The following is a 19795-nucleotide window of genomic DNA, read 5'->3' on the forward strand; positions in this document are numbered from 1 at the left end:
CGCTCCGAGGGGTTAAAGTCCTCGGTCAAAGCGGGGCAACAATCTTCTGGAGGGAATCTCCATCACCGTGCTCGGATCAATCACCCCCTGCGGCGCTGCCTCCTCCATCCCCCAAAAGCTCCTAAACTTTGGTGGGCAAGCATCACCCCGGGCTGGGCCACCAGCTCCATCCCTGCCTGGCCCAGCCTTCGCAGAGGTACCCGGTTCTAGGGTTTTGAGAAGCATTTCCCCACGTCCAGCCTAAAATTTGGGTCGCTGAGGCCCCAACGCTGCAGGGGCAGCACCCACCCCATCAGATACTGGTGCTCGGTGCCTGCCACAAGCATTTACTCTGTTCCAGTGCTTCATTATTCTTATTTACCACAAAAAGTGAGGCCTTATTTCCTGTTGAATTTGTTTAATTATTTCACCGCTGGCTTTCCAACGGCAAAGCTTGCGCTGCCTGTGCCTGCGAGAAGCTTTGATCAAACTCTTGTACGTCAATTACCAAGATTCACTTATAAAAGCGCGTAAATTAAATACAAATAGAACAACATCTCCCCCAAACTCGATAGGCTGTATCATTAATGTGGTGACACGGCAATTTGCATTTTATTTCCTTGTTATAAAAAAAAAAAAAAAAGTTTTTTATTTTAAGCCCTGTTAGAAGTACTTCAAAGGCAGCAGGGCCAGGCAGCGGCTGCACGGATCGGAGCGGCTCCGGAGAATTTTGCGGAGGCTTTCCTGGCAGGCGAGCCCGGCGTCGGTGCCTGCGGTTCTGAGGAAAATAACAAATATTTTCAGGCGGGTTTAAGTGGCGGGAGAAGAGCCCGGTGCCGTCGGTACGGAGCGGGCTGGGGGAGCAGCCGGGCACCCCCCGTGCCCCTCGCTGGGGTGATGGGGGTAGAAGAAGGGGTGATGCGTGGGGCTGGGGAGGGAACCCAGGACCCCATCTCGGGGGCTGCTCGCTGGGGAGAGATGGAAGGAAACCGGCAGCACGCTGCTCCGCAGAGCCGTCGGCAGCGTGCCGGTGCTTTCCCCGGCTTGTTCCTGCAACGGAGCACCCGGAGCGAACCTCCGGAGCGCCGGCCATTTTCCAGGCAAGAGCAGATTGGCCAAGCGCTACCTTAAGAAAAGTTATGCGTGACTATATTTAAGGAAGCGGGAGGGGGTGTGCGCTGGCCCCGTCCCAGGGCCCTGTGCCAGCCCCGGCCTCGACGCCCGCGCCCGGTGCCGGCCGCGCGCGCAGGTGTCCGGACGCTTCTCCTCCGAGCCGGCCGTCGCCGCGTCGCTGCCTGCAAATGCTCAGCTTCTTCTGGCTGAGGTGAGGGTCACGGAGGGGCTGGGGGCAATGGGGACAAGGAGCTGGGGGGGGGAATGGACCCCAGGACTGGGTGAACAGGAGCCAGCGGCCGGCGTCGCTGCGGAGACTTCCACGCCCGGCACCGGAGCGGTGGCTTGTCGTGGCTTGCGTCGGCGCCGGGCGGCTCTGCCCGTGTCGGGGGGAATGTGGGGTGAAAGCCCCTTGTGCCCCCCCCGGCTCGCGCGGGTGATGCCCTCTTGCCCTCGCAGCCCAGGGTGACGTGGCGCCCGCCGGCTGCGGTGGGGACAGCGGGCGAGAGCCGGCAACATCAACCCCTGCCCGGGTCTTTCTGGGTGTGCCGGGAGGGATGCCGGGGGCGTTTGGCTTGAATCAGACTTTTTTCGCTTAAAAGTGGAGGGGCAGATATTTGGGAAGCACGGGCACAGGGCTGCCGGGAATGCCAGCGTCGTGGGAAGGGCAGAGGGATGCGCCGGGGCTGGCTGGGGCAGCATGGGTGGCCGGATGGCGTGGGTGGCGTGACACCGTGGTGGTCTCTGCCCAGGTGGTCTCAACTGCGGCGGTCTCGACCGTGGTGGTCGCGACCATGATGACCACCACGGTGGTCTCCACCCCGGTGGTCTCAACCATGGTGACCACCACGGTCGAGACCATGAGGGTGGAGACCGCTGCACCGTCATGGTCTCCGCTGTGGTGTTCTCCACCATGGTGGTCTCAGCCACGGTGGTCTTGACTGCGGCGATCTCCGCTATGGTGGTCTCCAACTTGGTGGGCACAACTGTGGTTGTCTCGACCGTGGTGGTCTTGATGCTACGGCGGTCTCCTCCCCGGCAAAACCATGGGCGGCAGGCCAAGGGTTCCTGGGCTGGGCGATGCTGTTGGGTGACCCCACACCGGTGAATTTTGGCCCTGGCGGTGTTTGCAGCTGTAACGGGGTGATACGCAGCTTCGCTCTCCCCCTGGGCTGGAGACAGCAGTGTCAGGGGACCTTTGTCCCCCGGGATGGTCCCTGGGGGCACTTTACCCCCGTGCCGGCAAACCGGCACCAGCCTTCCCGGGAGCCTCCTGAAAGCCGCAGAGAGCAGCCGGGCAGGGGCATGGATGGGGCTTGGGGCTGCAGGCACGGCCAGGGCTGGGGATGCTTCACCCAGCGTTGGACCGAGCGGTGTAGAGGGACGTGAAGGGGCTGGAGGCATCCCTGCTGCGCTCACCCTGAGCGAAGGTTTCCCATGGGTGGTGGATGTAAAACAGTCAGCCCCTTGTATGGGGAGTCATCTTTGCGGCCCCCCGCTGCCTTAGAGCCTCGGTTTGCACTTTCCTGGCCCCACGCCTTGCTTTGCTCCATGAAACCCTAGGGAAAGCATGACGTGTGGTCCCAAAAATACAACTCACAGGGTGCCCTGGCCTTTCTTCTGGGGTGACTGCCCTCCTGGGGTCCCACCGAGACCTGCCACAGGGAGCTGCCACATCTCTTCGCCGTGCCATGACCCGGTGACTCGGTCCCTCTCGTCCCAGCGGGGCCACCGTGCCGACAGCCCCGCACCCGAGCAAGCCCTGCGGGTCTTGTCCCGGGGACCCCGCTCCATCCCGGCGGGCACGGGGTGATGGACCTGAGCCGGGCTGGGCATCTCTGCCGCCGCTTGCCGGTGAGGGTCCCGCTGGACGAAACCTGCCCGTCCCATCCCTGGGAGCACCGGGGCTTTGCCGCTGCCGGCAGTGGGACTGGCGGGCCGGGTCTCGGGGGAAGGAGAGCCCTCGCTGCCCTGTCGAGATGGCAGAATTTCCCAAAGTAGGTCAGGTTAATTTTTTAACGCGTGCGGATTTGCTTGTTACCATGGATATTGCTCAATTATACACCAATAATCCCCCATGAGAACTTCATTGTCGCCACTTTCTTCCTCCCCATCTCCCTGCCTTTTTTCTTTAAATATTCCCAGGCAGGATTAAGGATGCGCCGAGGGGCTGAGGCAGGGGTAGGAGACCAGAGCCAGGCGAGGGAAAATGGGGCTTAGGCGTTTGGGAGGTGGCGGTGGGGCAGTGGGATTGCTCTGGAAGGCAGGCAGGGGCTGCTCGAGGTGTGGGGCTGCCCCGCTCTGCCCAGAACCCCCCACAGCCCAGTACCCGGGACCCCTACCCCGGCTTCACCCTCGTCCCTCCCTCCCATCTACTGCTTGGGGGTGGCTAAAGCGAACACCCCGCTTCCAGCGGGCTCAAGGATTTGGGGGAACAACCGCTCTCCTGCATCCCCGCCTGACAGCATCCTTAGGGCTGCGAGACCCGAGAGGGTTTTGTGACGGAGGATCCCCCGGGCTGGTGGTCCCCCAGTGCTTTTCCAAGAGGCCAGCACCCAATTCAGCAGCAGAGACCATCCCCGGAGCTTGTGGGTGCTTTGGTGCTGTGGGACACCCCCCCTGCCAGGATATAGGAGAGCAGTGGGGTGCCATGGGGTCCTTCTCCCCCAGTATTCCCAGAGCCATTGGGGTGTCTCCCCCCTCCGCGCTATCCCCCCAGTTTGCTCCGCGAGCTCCTTATGCCTTCGGCAGCGCAGGAAGCGAGCGTGGCAGGAGGCAAGAAAAATACTCTGCTGGAAGGGGTTTTTTTCTGATGCAAACTTTTTTTTTTTTTTTGGGTAGAAGTGGGTCACTCGAGGGGTGACAGAGTAAGAGCATCATCGCCTGGGTACTGCATCCCGTTGCCATGGTGACCTGAGGGCTGCATCAGTCAACAGCTTTAAAAATGTGACAGTTGAGTGAGGCTGAAGATTTTAATGAGGACAGACACTTGCTCGCTTAGTTTCGATAACTGAATACTCTATAAATACCCACCGGCTGAATGGTTCTGAGTCTCTGGACCGTGTTTGCAACGTGTGGCTGGGGCGCTCCCCTTCCCTGGGCAGACCCCTGCGCTCCAGGGTGGGAGCATGGGCTGGGGCCGTCTTGGAATTAGCGGGGGGGGGATAAATATAAAGCAGACGGCTCTTTTTTTACCCCCTCCTGCTAACCCAACCCGGGGGATAAGGTGACACGATTGCAGAGCCAGGAGCAGGTTTGGGTTTCCGAGGTACGGTCCAAGCCACGTGCCCTCCGGCGTTGGCTGCTGCGGCTGTGGGGTGCGAGGGGGCCGCCCCCGGCCACCGCCGCTGCCTTGTGCCTGCAATAAAGCAAACCTGGGGAGCAAACCCAGCTTCCTAAACAAGAGAGTAACTCTTGCACCGGGCTCTTGCGAGGGTGGGTGAGCCATAAGCAAGCTCCCAAGCCTCAATAGCAAGCCTGGAGCAGTCGTGGGGCTGGGGAAAGCAAAGCCCGGTGCTGCTGAGGCAGGGGTGGGAGGCTTTGAAAGTCTCAGCGGTGCCGCTTGCATCCACGGGTGCCCTGAGCACCCTCGTGTCCCGAACACAACGGGTGCGTGCCGTGCAATCCCCCAACGCTGGCTCCTGCGAAGGGCTGACAGCGCTGGAGGCGAATCTGCAGCTTTCGCTTTTTTGTCCCCGTGCCAAAATCGGCCGGTCCTGTGCCTCGGGGAAGGAGCTGCCGCCTCCGGCAGCCCGGTTGGACTCGCGTGGGAGCGGGATGTTTGCTGGGACAGCTGAGGACACCCCAAGGGCCCGTCGGTGTTGTGTTTAAAAGCAAACTGTAAATAGAAAGCCTCTTCCACTTCTTTTTGCGGCATCTCCCACGCTGACTTTCCTTGCGATGCCACCACCGTGTCCAGCCGGGACCCGGTCGCAGTGCATGTGGCCGGGGAGCCCCCGGGCACCCAAGGGCACCCAATGCCCTTGGGGGATGCCAGAGCTTCACAGGCAGAGGGGCCGGTGCAGGGTGCAGCGGCGTTGCCGGCGATAGGCGCTTCCCATTTGCTGCCCCCGGTACCACCCGCACGCCGTGCGAGTCCTGCCCGCTGCCAAAAATATGCTCTCGGCTGTCTTGTGACCGCGGCGGTGTCACCGCGCCGGCCGGGGAAGCTTCAAGACACGGCCCTCTGTCACATGTAGGAACATGGAAAGTATTGACACGGCGTCACCGGCCGAGGGATCGGCCGCGGCACCGCGCCCTGGGCTCGGTCCAGCACCCCAGAATAGCTGGAACTCTTTCCATCACAGCTGGCGAGCGCCGGCCCTGACCCCCAAGGAATGGCAGGCGCGAGCCCTGGGTCTGCCCTTCTCCGTTTCGGCCCCGGCAGCCCCCCCGATAGGTGCCGGCGAGGGGCCGGTGGCGTAGGGAGGGACGTCAGCGCCGGGCACGGGGACAAGGTGCGACAACCCGCCGCGCAGGCGGCTGCGGCAGACGGCGGCTCTGCGGCACCCACCACGCACGCTGCCTCGTCCCCGCCGGGGGAGAGCCACGGGTGTCCCGCACCACCGGCTCTGCCGGTCCCGCTGTAACCGGAGCCACTCTTCTCCTTTCCAGGTGTCTCTTAAAAATGGTCAAGGAGAATATTGTTGTCCCTGAAGAGATCTTGAGCTTCTGTTGCAATGGCCTCCAGGTACCCCCCTGTGCCGTGCAACTAACCCCGGGGTCCCTGTCGTGCTGGCAGCTACTAACCACGGCTGTGCCGGGAAGATGCAACCCGGTGCCGGGAGCCGCTCTCAGCCCTGCACCGGCTCCGGTTGCACCCGCTCCCCATGCATTCCCCATCAGCATCCCCGGCCTTTCGCTGGCTACCGCAGGGTCAGGGCTGTTCCCACAGGGTGCCGGCTTTTTCCCTAAAATTTAGAAATGGCAAGCGCCGGGAAAATGAGCTGCGAGAGCTCCGGCCAGGCTGGCTGCTCGCTTTGCAGCAGGCGGCTTTGGAGGTCTTTGCGTTGCTGGCTCGTACCCCAGAGCCTGCCGGCTTCCCGAAATAGCTCCGTGGTACTCGTGTAGGCACCTCGGCACGTTGGGAAACAGCCCGGGAGGTTCGCGAAGGGGTTTGGAGCCCGCTGGAGGGGCTCCAGCAGCCGGGGGTCCCTCTCACTGAGGGACGGGGGGGCCCTTTGCCGTAGGCTTGGCTTGCCGTGTTCACCACCGTCCCTGCTAAGCCGAGGTTTGTGCTGTTCCTGGGATGTCGTGTACCAGTAGCTATGGAAACAGAGGTTAGACCCGCTAGAGAAAAATGCTATTCTGAGAGGCGGTGAGCTCAGGGTAGTCGGGAAAGCTTCATTTTGGGCATAAAGCCATCTTTAAAAGAAGCCGGGCAAAGCAAAGGGCAAAGAAGCTGCTGCAACGGGGCTCTGGCAACAAGTGCTGTAAACGGGAGCCACAGTGGGAGCAGAAAGCGGAAGGAAGGGCTGTAACAAAGTCCAGACGGCTCCTCGTGTCTCCTCAATTACTCACCGGGCTAAGCGAGTTCACCCCTTGTGTAACACGGCTCACTTGACATCTAATCAGCTATTTTTTCTTGCCGGCACAGTCGCAATACCAGCCTCTCTCTCCCAACCCGCCTCCCGCCGGGGCGAGAGGCAGGAGCGGCTCCGTGCCCAGCAAACTGCAAAGCCAACAAGGAACACATTTGACTGCGCAAACAACCCCAAACTGAGGATGCTTTCCCCTCCCTCTGCTTGTACCAGACAGGAAAAACTGCTTTCGGTGTTTCCTTTGGTGGAGGGGGGTGTTGGTGGAAGGTGTGGAGCATCGCTGCGTGCCCAGCCCTGGGCACAAGACCTGGGAGCGCAAAACCGCCCTTTGCTGCGGCACCCTAAAAATGAAGCTGTCGGGGGAGCAAGCTTCCTTCCCAGAGAATTGGTCAACTTTGGGAGGGGGTTTTGCACGGTTTTGGGGAGGAAGCAGCTGGGTTGGGTGACAAACGGCCTGGAAACCCGCAGCGATCACCAACGGAGCTCTTTTCAGAGGGATTTTTTTCCTTTCGGCTCAGGGCGTCACGGCTTTGGCGATGGGTTGTGTGGGTTTTGGTGGTGCCCGGGGCCGTGCGGGACTGGGGGTCCCGCTGGCTCTGCGTGGGGAAAGGGGCTGCGTGGGTCATCGTTTTCTCAGGGGATTTTCCTCCCGTTTGGGTAAATGGAGCTTTCGTCCCCCACAGGGTTCGACCTCTCCGCCACGTGCCCGGGAGCCAGGGGAGCGGGAAGAGGCGCCGGGAGCCATGGCGAGCCCCTCGCCCACCGGCAACCCCACCGAGGTGCAGATGAGCCAACTGGTGCTGCCCTGCCACACCAACCACCGCGGCGAGCTCAGCACCGGCCAGCTGCTCAAGTGGATCGACACGGCCGCCTGCCTCTCCGGTAAGCCACCGTCTCCCACCGGAGCCATCGTCCTGCCGAGCCGGGAGGGAAGGGACCTGGCAGTGTCGCCAGGAGTTAGCTCATCGGCGGCGTGCCCGGCGGTCCAGTGCCGTCCCTTGGAGCTGACGCCAGCTGGGGACCCGCGTCATGCCATTTTGCTGAGTAATTAGAGAGTGAACGGGAGCAGGATGAGAGGGGGAGGGGACGTGCACTGCAGCACGCACGCTTGCTTGGGGACAGATCAAAATCGACGTCTGCTTCTTCCAAAATGCTGTCCTTTTCCTTGCCTGGTGCGCAGGGCACGGCGAGACCCGGCTGGTGATGTCCCCGGCATCCCGGCAGCGGTCAGAGAGCTCTGTCGGCTGGGGCTGAGCTCCTCCGCTCAGTGAGAAGCTCACCCTGCCAAGCGCTGAGCACGGGGAAAGGAAAACGGGTGCAATATTGCAGTTTGATGAGGTTCCCAGGGCAATTTTGCAGTTTGAGGTTCCCGGAGTCCCAAGGGAAAGCCAGACCGGCGGGGCAGCTTTAAAATATTTGCTGCGTACAGGGAGATGCTATCAGCTGTCGGTGCATCCCCGCAGCGGCTGAAAGCATCGAGGGAAGGCAAACAGCAGAGCAACACGCCTCCAGTTACAACATGCCGTCCAAACCCTTAAAACATCTGCAAACCCACTCTGCTATGAGGTGGAGAAACCCCAAACCCCACTCTCGTCCCCTGCAAATGCGGCAGATGGGCACGGGCAGGCAAAGGGACGCTAGCCAAGCTTTCACCGGTGTCACCAGCCCCGAGGCAGCGGCCGTGGGGCAGAAGAGCGTCCGTGCTCTTCGCACGCTCGGCGTGTTGCTGCAGGTTGCTGATGCAGTTTGTTTTTCCTTTCCAGCCGAGAGACACGCCGGCTGCCCATGCGTCACGGCTTCCATGGATGATATCTATTTTGAGCATACCATTAGGTAAATACTCCGCTTTCTAGCGGGGCATGCGCGGGGGAGGCAGATGGGTTTTTCCCCGTCTGCCGGGTGCAACGTGGACAGTGGGGCTGGAGCCAGGACAGGGAACAGCATGTTTAGGAGGGGAGGAGATGCGGTGGCAGTGCCAGGCTCGCAGGGCAGCCAGGGATTGAGGCTCCAGCTCCGCTGTAGGGCTGCGGACTGACTGTCTGCTCTGATTTATCTGCTCTCTGGTCGCCTGGGGAGCTCCTGCTGGGTCGGCTTCCCGGTATTTCCCCCGACCCCAGCTCCTCCCTGGCTTTGTTCAAGAAACAGCTCTGACTTAGTGCTCTGGAAAACTTAAATCTTGCAAATCGTGCCTCTGCAGCAGCCGCGTGGGTGGCTGGCGTGCGGCGGAGCTCACCCACCCACCAGGTGCTGAGGGGAGCGGGACCTCCCTGCACATCGCTTTGGGAGATGCACCAGGCTGGGCTTTGCCTGGCCAAAAATCCCCTCCCAAGCTTGTCCCGGCATCCCTTTGGGCACTGCCCCAGCAGAGGTGCCCACCCCGACGGGCACGGCCCCCGGACTGCCACGTCGCAGGGAACAACATAAGCATTCCCCCCAGGCGTAGGTCTTACGTACCCAAGGTGGTCTCCTCCCTTACCACCCCCGGTAAACCCAGGTGCTGCCACTCAGAGCCCCCATAACCCCCCGTGCGGGGGGATGCCTGTCCGCTCACCCCCTGGGTACCATCTCGGGGGGCTCGGCGGGCGTTTTGGTGCCGGGTTTTGGCACGCTTGCGAAGGTGCCCGCAGGGTCCGATGGCAGAGGTGCCTGCGTGCGGGCAGAGGGGTTTTTGGCACCCCCGTCCCCTGGGGACCTGCTGGCTGAAGGCTGGCCCGGCCAAGCAAGCCGTGCCGTATAGGATCCATGCAGCTCCCCACCATGCAGGTCTGCCCGCTGAGGACAGAGACCAGTGCGGGCACGCAGGGCTGGCATCGGGGTCCCAGGCCTTTGGCTGATTTGTTTGGTGCCAGGAATTCCGACTCGCCCTTGGGTTTCACCGTCATCCCCAGGAAACGTTAAACTCCCACTTTCTCCACCTCACGTCGGGTGTCACGGTGCTGGTGGGTCAGCAAGCCCCTGGCAGAGGCAGGGGTGGCACCGTCGGGGTCGATGCCCTGCGCCCAGCGGGCTCAGCGGGTGCCGTGCCCGGCACCGCGCAGCTCCAGCTCCTGGGGGAGCTTTGCCCGGGAAGCTTTTCCCCCGTGGGTTTCGGGAGTGGGAGGACGAACCCAAGCCCCGCTCCCGAGAGTTAAATCAAGCCCTGCAAGGCACTCGCCCCTCCGCGGGGGTGAGCCAGGCACCGCTCCAAGGGGTCAGGGAATTTGTGCCGCTCCTGGCTCGGATCCCGCTTGCTGTGGTCCAGCTTAATGCTCCGAGCAAGGGGCCTGGCAGGGATTTCCCACAGAGCTGTTTGTTTGAAGGCAGAGGAGCTTTGGGCGGCGTTGGCCGTCTGCTCTCCCCCTCGCCCGGGTGTTTGTGCTTTCTGCCGCCCTCCCACCGCGAGGGAGAGGCAGGGAGGAGCTGTAGGTGCTTGGGGGCTCAGGGGAGACCCCCAGAACGTCACTGACTTCAAAACTCACCGGCTGGCCATCAGATGGTCGCCATCCCTCAGCCCTGCCGCATAGAAGTGCAGCCTCCCTGGAGGATTGCACGTACCCTTGAGCCAGGGTTCGTGTGGATTTTATGGCACCGGCTTGTACTGTTTGATACAGAAAGAGAAGACAAAGTATTTTTGGGTCATACTATAGACAGCCGGGGCTGCCAACGCACCTGCCCGGACCCCTGCCTTTGCATGCCCCTCGCCACAAACCCAGCCGGAGCATCCGTGCGACCACTTCCATCGCCTCTAACCCTCTCCTCCATCTTGCTTTTTCTTTTCGCACCAGCCAGCCATATATAAACCCTCCTGGGCAGCGGGACGGGAGGAACGGTGTCTGGTACGGACGTTTGCAGCCCTAGAGCAGCCGGCCTAACGCAGTGCTGCCGTGAGTTGGGAGCATTAACCCCACTGACGTGGCATGGCCTGGGAGGTGCACGGAGGCTGCTCACGTAACCCTGCTAACATTTCAGCGTGCCGTGGCGGGCACGGGGTTGCCACTGGGCCCGGGGTCCGTGCCGGCGGCCGGCCGGAGGCACCGTCCCAGCCTCGTGCCGCTCCTGCTCCAGCCAGAGCCAACGTGCAAAGCCTGTCGAGTAGCTGAGAGGATTACGGTCGTTTGAAGCCAGAAGTTGTGGCAGGGGGCAAGGAGGAAGTTACGGTGCCGAAGCGCAAGCTGACTCTTCCTCAATTCTGGTTTTGAGCCCTCTGTGGTACAAACCTGTGGTGGCAGTTGTAGGGTGTGTTTTTACACTGAGTTTTTCTAGCACTGGTCTCTTTTAGGGGATGAGGAATACTCCTGAATTAATAATGCATTCGGTAAAGATTCTGTTGGTGTCACCAATAAGCTGCATTTGCTCATTTGGTCAGTACCAGTCTGAAGTAGGTTAGGCTGCAGAGCTGAAGCTGTCTGTGTGTTTACTCTGAAGCCTACTGAAGGCCCAGAGGCGAGCACCTGGACTCTGCGAACAGCAGTTGGCTGTCAGCAGATGTTTCATGTGAGATATGGTACAAAACGCCCCTGGCCAGATCCTGCCTCCTGCTGTCTCCCGCTGTCTCCCAGTGTCCCAAGGTGTCCATCGCTGGGAGGCCCTGGAGCGGAGGAGGAGGGATGGGAGCAGTCGAGGTGCTTGCAGCTTTGGGGCTGCTGCTGCTGCCGCCACCGGCCGAGGGCCTGTGAGGAGGCCCCACGGGTGCCCCTGTTGTGCAGGACAGCGCACGCGAGGCTGGAGGAGCCGTTTGCTCTGGCAGGAGCTTGCATGCCCGCATGGCGGGGGGTGCCAAGCAAACCTCGGGCACCTCTGCACCCCTCAGGTGTCCCGGCAGCACCCCAGACCTGGGGACCTGTTTGCGCGCAGCTGCTCGGGGGTGACATCTCACCGCCGGGCTGGACGCCCACGGGGTCCCACGGCTGGGGGTGGCTGTCCCCATGTCCTGCCGGCCATCCCAGCATGTCCCCACTGTCCCAGGCAGCTGCTACCGCAGCGGGCAGCGAGCCGTAACGCCGCAGCGGCTCGACGCGGAGATGCTCAGTGCTGGCGCACGTGCCGGCTAACCCACGATAACCCCCGCGCGCTTTCTCCTCTTTCTGTTTTTCAGCGTCGGGCAAGTTGTCAACATCAAAGCCAAAGTGAACCGAGCCTTTAACTCCAGCATGGAGGTTGGTGTGCCTCCCCCCGCCTTCACCCCCACCCCTGCCCCTATCCCCCCTCGCCGTGCACCCGTCCCCGCCAGCCATCTGCGCCCCGTCACCGCCGCGAAATACCCGAATCCTCCCGCGGTTCCCAGCTTTCATCCCGCGTGTCAATCCCCTCCCGCTGGGTCTGGCCGGGGTGGGGGTACTTGGTGGGATGCGGGTCCCCGGGGAGCAGAGCCGGCTCTCAGGGGTGCTGTGCCCTCTCCCAGGTGGGCATCCAGGTGAGCTACGAGGACCTGTGCAGCGGGAAGCATTGCAGCATCTGCAAGGCGTACGCCACTTTTGTGGCGCAGGGCCCCTCCGGCAGCAAGGTGAGCGGCGGCCGGCGGCCGCGGGGGTCTCGGTCGGCCCTTGAGCGGAGGCAGCGAGGAAACGGCCTCTCTGGGGAGAGACGAGCTGGGCTGGGTCCGGCTTGCCATCAGGGCACATGCTGGCACTTCGTGGCTACCTGCACGCTATCGGGTTGGTGATGCCTTACGCCGTGCCTGTGGGGGTGCACGGTGGGGCGCTGGGCTCTGGGCATGGAGGGCACCCACCCGCTGCTGCCGTCCTCTCCTCTGTGCCCGGAGTAATCCAGTCGTAGGAGCCATTTTCCCTCTGGCCCCTCCGTGAGCAGCTAGAATATAATCTAGAAGGAGCGCGGCTGGCTCCGACACACATACGGTGGGATGTATGGTTCTACAGGAGCGCATGCCGGCCCCCGAAGGAGCCCTGCCTTCTCCCGCAGCAGGATTGCACCCTGTCCGTGTCCCCTTTGCAGGTGAAACTGAAGCCGCTGACCCCGCAGACGGAGGAGGAGAAGATAGAGCACAGCATCGCCGCCGAGCGCCGCCGCATGCGGCTGGTCCACAAGGACACCCTCAAGGACCTCCTCACCCGCAGCCCCCGTGAAACCGGTACCGTGTCCCGCAGCCCGGGCTTCCAGTCCCAAAATAGCCCCGACACCCACCGGTGACATCCTCCTTCCTCGGTGGGATGCTGGGGAGGGGGAGAGTGGTAACGGCCATGGAGGTTTGGGAATGCCCTGGCCGTGGAGGGGGGGACCCCAAGCCGGGAGGTGTGGGAGGGTTGATGCGGCGGCCGCGGGGAGAGGAGGTAAGGGCTGGTGGGGTGCCGGGAGCGGGGATCCCACCGGCCGGCCGGCACGCTGAACCTTGTTCTCCCCCCGCGGCAGAGCTGGAGACGCGGGACGGCAGCGCGGCGGTGCCGGCGGAGAAGACGCGGGTGGAGAGCGTGGAGCTGGTGCTGCCCCCGCACGCCAACCATCAGGGCAACACCTTCGGTGGGCAGATCATGGCCTGGATGGAGAATGTGGCCACCATCGCAGCCAGGTGACCCGGCGGGGATTCGAGGGAGGGGGGGGACGGCGTGCCCGGAGGGGACACGCTGCCAGAGCAGCGTCCAGCGGGGGCGGACCACAGCCGGGTTGTGGGGACCCTCCAAAGGGATGGTCCCCAGCACATCACCCTTGGGCGATGCCGTACAGGGAGTCCCACGGGTGCGTGGAGCTGGAGGACCCCCGGGAAGGGTTCACGCTCACCCCAGTCTGCTTATTGTCCTTTCTCATGGCTGGTTTTGGCAGTTGAAATCCAGGGGTGACATTTTTGGGGGTCTCCTCGGCTCTGACTGGGTTGGGGAGGGGGCGTGGGGCCATGTCCGGGGGGGCTAACGCCTGTCCCCCCCCAGCCGACTGTGCCATGCCCACCCCACGCTGCGGGCCATCGAGATGTTCCACTTTCGGGGACCATCGCAAGTCGGGGACCGCCTGGTGCTCAAAGCCATCGTCAACAACGCCTTCAAAAACAGGTGGGTGCTGGTGGCGGGGGTCGGGGGGGGGGTCCCCATCCCACTCTCCCGGCGGCTCTCCGCACGCTCACCCCTTCTTCTCTCCCCTCTCCCCCTCAGCATGGAGGTGGGGGTCTGCGCCGAGGCGTACGGCCAGGAGATGTCCGTCAGCCGAAGGCACATCAACAGCGCGTTCATGACCTTCGTGGTGCTGGACCAGGAGGGCCAGCCCTGCACCCTGCCCATGGTGGCACCCGAACCGGGGGTAAGGATGGGCAGGGCTGGCTTCTCCCCGCCGCGGTGGCATGGGACCCCCGGGAATCCCACTCAGCCCTGAATGGCTCTTGGATTCACAGCAAAACAAATGCAGTTTTACGATGATGGAAATCAAATTGCTCGATAGCAAGTGAATTAAATTGATTGCTCGGTATAACTAATAATAAAATAAACCACTTGCCCGTGCAGAGATGGAGATGTATTAGCCATGCAAGGCTTAACAGAATATTGCCGGCAAGTTTGAGCTCATCTTTTCTCTAATTTAGGGGAAAGAATGCAAATCTTTTACATTGTTTTCACCTTTCAAAGCACCCTGATCCATCATTTGCTCAGATCCAAATATTTAAGAAAACCTGTCACGAGAGCACGGTGGCAAAGCAAACGCTCACATGTCTCGGGGTGCATTGTAGTAGGAGTGAGCAATGGCATTGCCTTCCCCTTGGCTGATCTGTGCCCACCTACCTGATTTTTTTTATGCCTTAAAACCAGGACTCTTCTCCCACCCTGCAGGAGAGCATCTCATGGCCAGAGCTGGGCTCCCTGAAACTGCTTTTCTACCTGCTTTGAAGCACTGCGCTATTGCTTTTTTTGAAATAAGCTGCTTTTTTTGGGTTTTTATTTCCTGGGAGGAGACATTTGCACATGCTAGGGGATGCGATTTGTGTTTCAGCGGCTGTTTGCAGGTCTGCAGCCGCAGCGAGGGTTTTTTCCTAATGTGCCAGTGCCTGTCGCTTGGTCACAGCATGGTGGCAATGCCGAAATAGCTCACAGTTAATCACTAACAACCACTGCCAGCGTAGCTGGGGCAGCAGCCGGCGAGCAGAGGCTTCACCTTCCAGCCCATCCCTGCTGAACATTTTGCCCGCTCCCAGAAAGATATCTGGCGGTTTTTTCCCCCCCCTTCCTTTTCCTATTAACCTGATGCACTTTTCTCATTTATCAGGATGGAGTGAGGAGGTACAGAGAAGCCAGCGCTAGGAAAAAAATTCGGCTGGACCGGTGAGCAGAAAAAGCAAGTGGGATGCGGGGATGGAGGAGGGAGGAGAGGGGGGGGCTCAGCACTGGGATACAGGGACAGTCTGTGGGTGGTTTGTGTCCCACCATAAGGGAAATTGTTCCTTTCCCGCAGAAAATACGTCGTCTCCTGCAAACAGACCGAGGTGCCGCTCTCCGTGCCCTGGGACCAAAGCAACAAGGTAGGGTGCTGCCCCGCGGGACTCGCCGCCTCCTGCCCCCCCCTTCCCGCCCCTGACGTGTTGCCCCTGCCCCAGGTTTATCTGAGCTACAACAACGTCTCTGCGCTGAAGACGCTCGTAGCCAAAGCCAACTGGGCACTCGCCAGGGAAAAGGAAAAGGTACGAAACCCTGCCCCTTCCCCCCCGCGCTGCTTCTCGCCCCCCCAAAGCGTGGGCAACCCGGGGGGGCTCGGCGGCGGTGATCGCGTCCCAGCGCTCGCCCTGTGCTCCCCAAGGTGCGGATGTACACGCTGGAGGAGGACAAGTTCCTCTCCTTCCGTATCGAGATGTCGGTCCGCATCGCCGCCGGCCGAGCCTTCTCCCTGCTCTCCGACCTGCGGCGCCGGCACGAGTGGGACAGCCACTACGCGTGAGTGCTGCGGGGCTTCCCAGGGACACCCAGCCCTCTCCAAAAATCACATCCCTAAATTTAAGGCTCATCACTGAACACCCCTTTGGGCTTTCCTGGGAGCGAGTGTGTTGGCCTGGAGCCATTATCGCTCCTAAAGACCTTTCACCATGTGGCCCTGTCCTGGCTCTGCCTGGGCTGATGGCTGCACTTTGCTGCAGAAAACATCTATTTTGGGTCCCCCAAAATATTTTGGGTCTGGTGGTGGGTTGTAAATGTGTAAGCCGCCTGACCTGGAGGCCACAGCAGGGTTTTTTTGACTGGTCCCCTCCCGCCTCGCAGGAGCGCCGAGCTCGTCCAGCAAGTAGATGATGACGACATGATCTACCACGTGGTGAGCCAGACGCTCAGCCACGAGAACAAGCCGCAGGACTTCGTCATCCTGGCGTCCCGACGGAAACCCTGCAGCAAGGGGTAACCCATCCCCGTCCCCGACCCCCCTGCTCCCTGCCAGCCGGGCTGCGCCGGCTCATCGGGCTCTCTCTCCTCCCCAGGGACCCCTACGTGGTGGCCTTTCGGTCGGTGACGCTGCCCACCCACCCCGCCAGCGCCAGCTTCACACGGGGGGAGACGCTCTGCTCTGGCTTCTGCATTTGGCCGGAGTCAGAGGAGACGAGCAAGGTGGGATGCTGCGGCCGTGTAGCGGGGCCGTGCCGCCCACGCTCCATCGGGGAGGCTCTTCCATCCCCACGTGCCCCTACTAACCATCTCCTGTGCCTCGCAGGTGGCTTACTACAACCAGGCTACACCGGGGTACCTCAACTACGTCACCACCAACGTGGCGGGACTGTCCTCCAACTTCTGCGCCACCTTCGAAGCCTGTGAGAAGTTCCTGCTGAAGAACAAGGAGGACCTGATCGTGCGGCTGCAGGATCTCTAGAGCCACGGCACCCCTGAAGACAGACGGACAGACAGATGAGGGGGCACCTTGGTGGTGGAAGGGGACACGGGATGGTGGCACCCAGACCCTGCCTCCCCTGGGGGCTTTGGCCCAAACGAGGTCCCAGGGGCTGGGCATCACTCTACTGTCTTGCCCCTTGCACTGATGTGTCATGTCTTTTCTTCTTCCTTTTTTTTTTTTTTTTTTTTTTAGAAATTTTATAAGCTGATGTACAGGACTTGGTTTTCTAGTTCACTTAATGCTACTTGAATCTTTATATGATCCAAAGTCTTCCTAACACTGATTTTTTTTTTTTTTTTACTATTTCTTTATGGGGGAAACTGGTTCCCTTCGATGCAGCAAAGGGAGAGAGGGGGCAGTGATGTGGGGAGGGTGCCGTATCCCTCCCCGGTGCAGATGCGGCCGGTGGAGCATCTCCCCCCGCAGCTGCCCGGTGCTGCTCCTCTTCCCAGGCGAGGCAGGCAAACAGCTCCTGCTCCCGCCGGGGTGAAATCCCACCTCACGGGGCTGTGGAAAGAAGGAGTGGCAATAAAAATGCATTAAAAGAAAAAAAAAACAAACCTGTATCTGCTCTGGGTGAGTGTCTGCTCCAGGGGTTTGCTGTGCGGCTGCCTGGCCGGCGAGCGTGGAGTGGGGGTCCCGCACCCGCAGCACACCCCGGGCAGGTGCCGTTTCCCTGGGCGAGCAGGGGGACGGGGCTGCTCAGGGTCGCCCACCCCGAGAGCTGCTGCCCAGGGCTCAGGCGGACGCGGGGGTCCTTTGAGGCAGGACTGTGTGCTGCAGGAAGGAGGGTGTCAGCCAGCGCTCCCCGCGAGTGGCTTTGGGGACCGCCCGGTGGCATTGCCACCACGGCAGGGGCGGCGCGGGCTGGTGCAGAGCCGTAAACCCCCGACTGCCTCAGCGGCGCCAAAAAAGCAAAGAAAAGACAAAGCCAAACCTTGTTTCCCTACGTCTGAGCAAGGCTGACGAGGACATGGCGAGTAGGTGCGGGCAGATGCTGAAACCCAGAGTCTCCAAGGCTTCGATACCCATCCCTAATTGCCCCCAGCACTAATGACCTGAGAAGTCCACAACAACAGAGGATGGGGTTAGGGCCATTTCAAAGAGCTCGCTGCCAACCTGCTTCTCCCGAAATGCAGCACGGGTGATGGTGGAAGTGCTACTCATCAGTCACACCCCAGGTGACGTCTGCCCTCAGCCACAGGCCAGTTTACAGCCACCTCCCAGGGTCACAGAGCCAGAGGTTTTCCGATGGCACTGAGGTTTCTGAAAGGCTTGCTGCCTGCTGGGAAGGGAACGAGGCCCAGGAGCCCCTGGGCACACAGAACTGCGGGGCACAGCAGGTTTATTGCGGTCCCGGGGCGGCAGCCGTGCCCTCGCCTTTTTTCTGCAGAGCTTAACCATGAGCAAGCGATGGTAATGGGTAAGATGAGGCTGTGGGGTACCAGAAATGAGCACAGGGTCTTTTGCAGGCACGCCAGGGTGTTTTCTCCCTCTCTGCAACACCCAGTCTCTAGAAAGGTGCTTTGCCACCCAAATTCCCCACCCGGTTTATAAGCAGAAGGAGCTGTCTGCCCCTCGCCCGTGGGCACCGGCCAGCAGCTCCCACTCCTGGAGCTGGCTGTGGCCATAAACTCCTAATCTCTGCCCTATCTCTGATCATAAACATCTCCGTGCAAGGCCTGGCACGGCGCTGCCCCGACCTCCCCCTGCTGCGCTATCGCTACAAGATAAAGCCGTCTCAAGCTGAACATGGTACAAAACATTCAATTTTTATAGAGCCCTCTTATCTCCCGAAACTCGGAGCAATCCTGCCTTTTTATCACCGGGATGTGAGCCATCCTTTCTACTTATCGTTAGAAATTGCTGCTGCTTGATTAGGTGGAGGGAATGATGTATTCGCCTGAACATTAAACTTTAACTGACCTCTCCCTCTCCTTAAGTATTGTGCTTTTTCCCTCTGCGAGGCCACGGTCAGCCCTCACCCCGGCCTGGCTGGGTCCCTGGGGGTGCGGGATGATGGAGCGGGAGCGACTCGGGGCCAATGGGAAATGGATGGGAGCACAACAGAGAGCTGCAAGGGTGTGAAGCATGTTGTGGTTTATGTGCAGGTGGGAAAAAATTGCAGTCCTGCAGCATCTTCTGCTGGAGGGAATGATGGGGGAATGGTAGACAGCAGGACTGGGCAGCTTGGAGCATCCCTGCAGCATCCATTTCCAACCGCCTCATCCCACAGCCAGCTCCCAGGGGAGGAAGGACCCGCCGGCGGGTGCATTGGAGCCTGTTGAGAGCAGCCTGCTCTTACCAGCCTTTCCCAGAGCCCTCCCATTTGCCCTCCCCAACAAACGACCCGGTCTAGGGCCAATTTAGCAATCAATCACTATTTTTCTTTTTCCCTTAAAAAAAAGAAATCCCTGCAGGGTGTTACCCTCTGCTCTGACAACCCTCCCAGCTGCGGCTTCTTTGCACAAAACCACCCAGCTGCCTTGCTGCTCTCGACTGCTAATTCCTGCACAGAGGCAAACAATTTGGAGAGGCAGAGCTGGGATCCCGGGAGCGGGAGGGCTCTGTGCCGGCTGCCCACAGCACCCGTCGCTGCTTTCCTGCACAGGATGATGGAGGGGACAAAGCCTCACCAAAGGACCACAGCTACCTTCCCCAGGCCCCTGCCATCGTGCAGTAAACAGGGCTGCGGGAGGATGGAGTGGGGAAGCATCCCAGAAATGCCAAGAAGCTTTTGGCAAAGCAAAGGCCATGAAGACAGCTGGGGATTTACAAGCCAGCACTCCAGGTGGGATCCGAGCGCCTTCTCCCATACGTGATGCTACCACCATGAGAAGGCTTCAAGGACCTGATTTTTATAGATGCCTAAATAAATACAGGCAATTGATACATAAAAACACAGCATATATTTATCTATTTTGCAGGGGTAGTGGGATGTAATTAGATGGCAGTGTCTCTCTCAAGGCTATCCCTGCTGTAATTCATGCCCTGAGGCGGCTGGCCAAGAGGAGGAGGAGGAGGAGGAATAAAGCAGGCGGCAGAATTGATGGTCTGCTCCCAGAAGCTTTGTTTTAATTAATTTCCAAAGTGCTCCTTCTAGCAGAGCAGGCAGCTCCTTCAAAGCCTCCTTCTCCCCACCACTGCCCATGCTCTCATGCTTGTGCCAGCACGGGGTCCGGGGCAGCGGGGTGAGCCCGGGAGCCAGCCCTGCTTCTATGAGCCCCCAGGCTTTTTGGTTAAAGTGTGCAGAAGCTGTTGCTGTTTTTAAACAGTGGGACTTCTCCCTGGCCAAGAGGCCTCTTTGATGGCCACAGTGTGGGCAGATGTATTTGTCAGGGCTTTTCCTTTTCCCCTTTTTATTGACTTTCTGCTTGTTCCTGCTG

The 19795-nt window shown here is 60.7% G+C and overlaps 1 protein-coding gene across 5 annotated transcripts; it reads left to right on the top strand.

Moving 5' to 3' along the window:
* Positions 1-1069: 1069 nt before the first annotated feature.
* Positions 1070-16977, top strand: ACOT11 (acyl-CoA thioesterase 11). 5 transcript variants are annotated; one of them, XM_052802540.1, is made up of 18 exons: positions 1070-1303; positions 5707-5782; positions 7316-7514; positions 8396-8465; positions 10397-10447; positions 11707-11767; positions 12013-12114; positions 12564-12699; positions 12978-13134; positions 13490-13609; positions 13709-13853; positions 14808-14863; positions 14994-15060; positions 15136-15219; positions 15336-15469; positions 15791-15922; positions 16003-16129; positions 16233-16977. In XM_052802540.1, the coding sequence occupies exons 1-18, from the start codon at positions 1281-1283 to the stop codon at positions 16386-16388; spliced, it is 1896 nt and encodes a 631-aa protein (XP_052658500.1). In that variant the 5' UTR covers positions 1070-1280; the 3' UTR covers positions 16389-16977. The 5 variants fall into 5 exon arrangements, with proteins under 5 accessions (XP_052658500.1, XP_052658502.1, XP_052658499.1 ...); XM_052802542.1 differs by lacking the exon at positions 10397-10447 and having other exon boundaries at positions 1071-1303; positions 16233-16976; XM_052802544.1 differs by lacking the exons at positions 1070-1303; positions 5707-5782 and adding an exon at positions 6391-6899 and having other exon boundaries at positions 16233-16976.
* Positions 16978-19795: the final 2818 nt, after the last annotated feature.

Source organism: Harpia harpyja, chromosome 11 (genome assembly GCF_026419915.1).
Source record: "Harpia harpyja isolate bHarHar1 chromosome 11, bHarHar1 primary haplotype, whole genome shotgun sequence".
NCBI classification, from domain to species: domain Eukaryota; kingdom Metazoa; phylum Chordata; class Aves; order Accipitriformes; family Accipitridae; genus Harpia; species Harpia harpyja.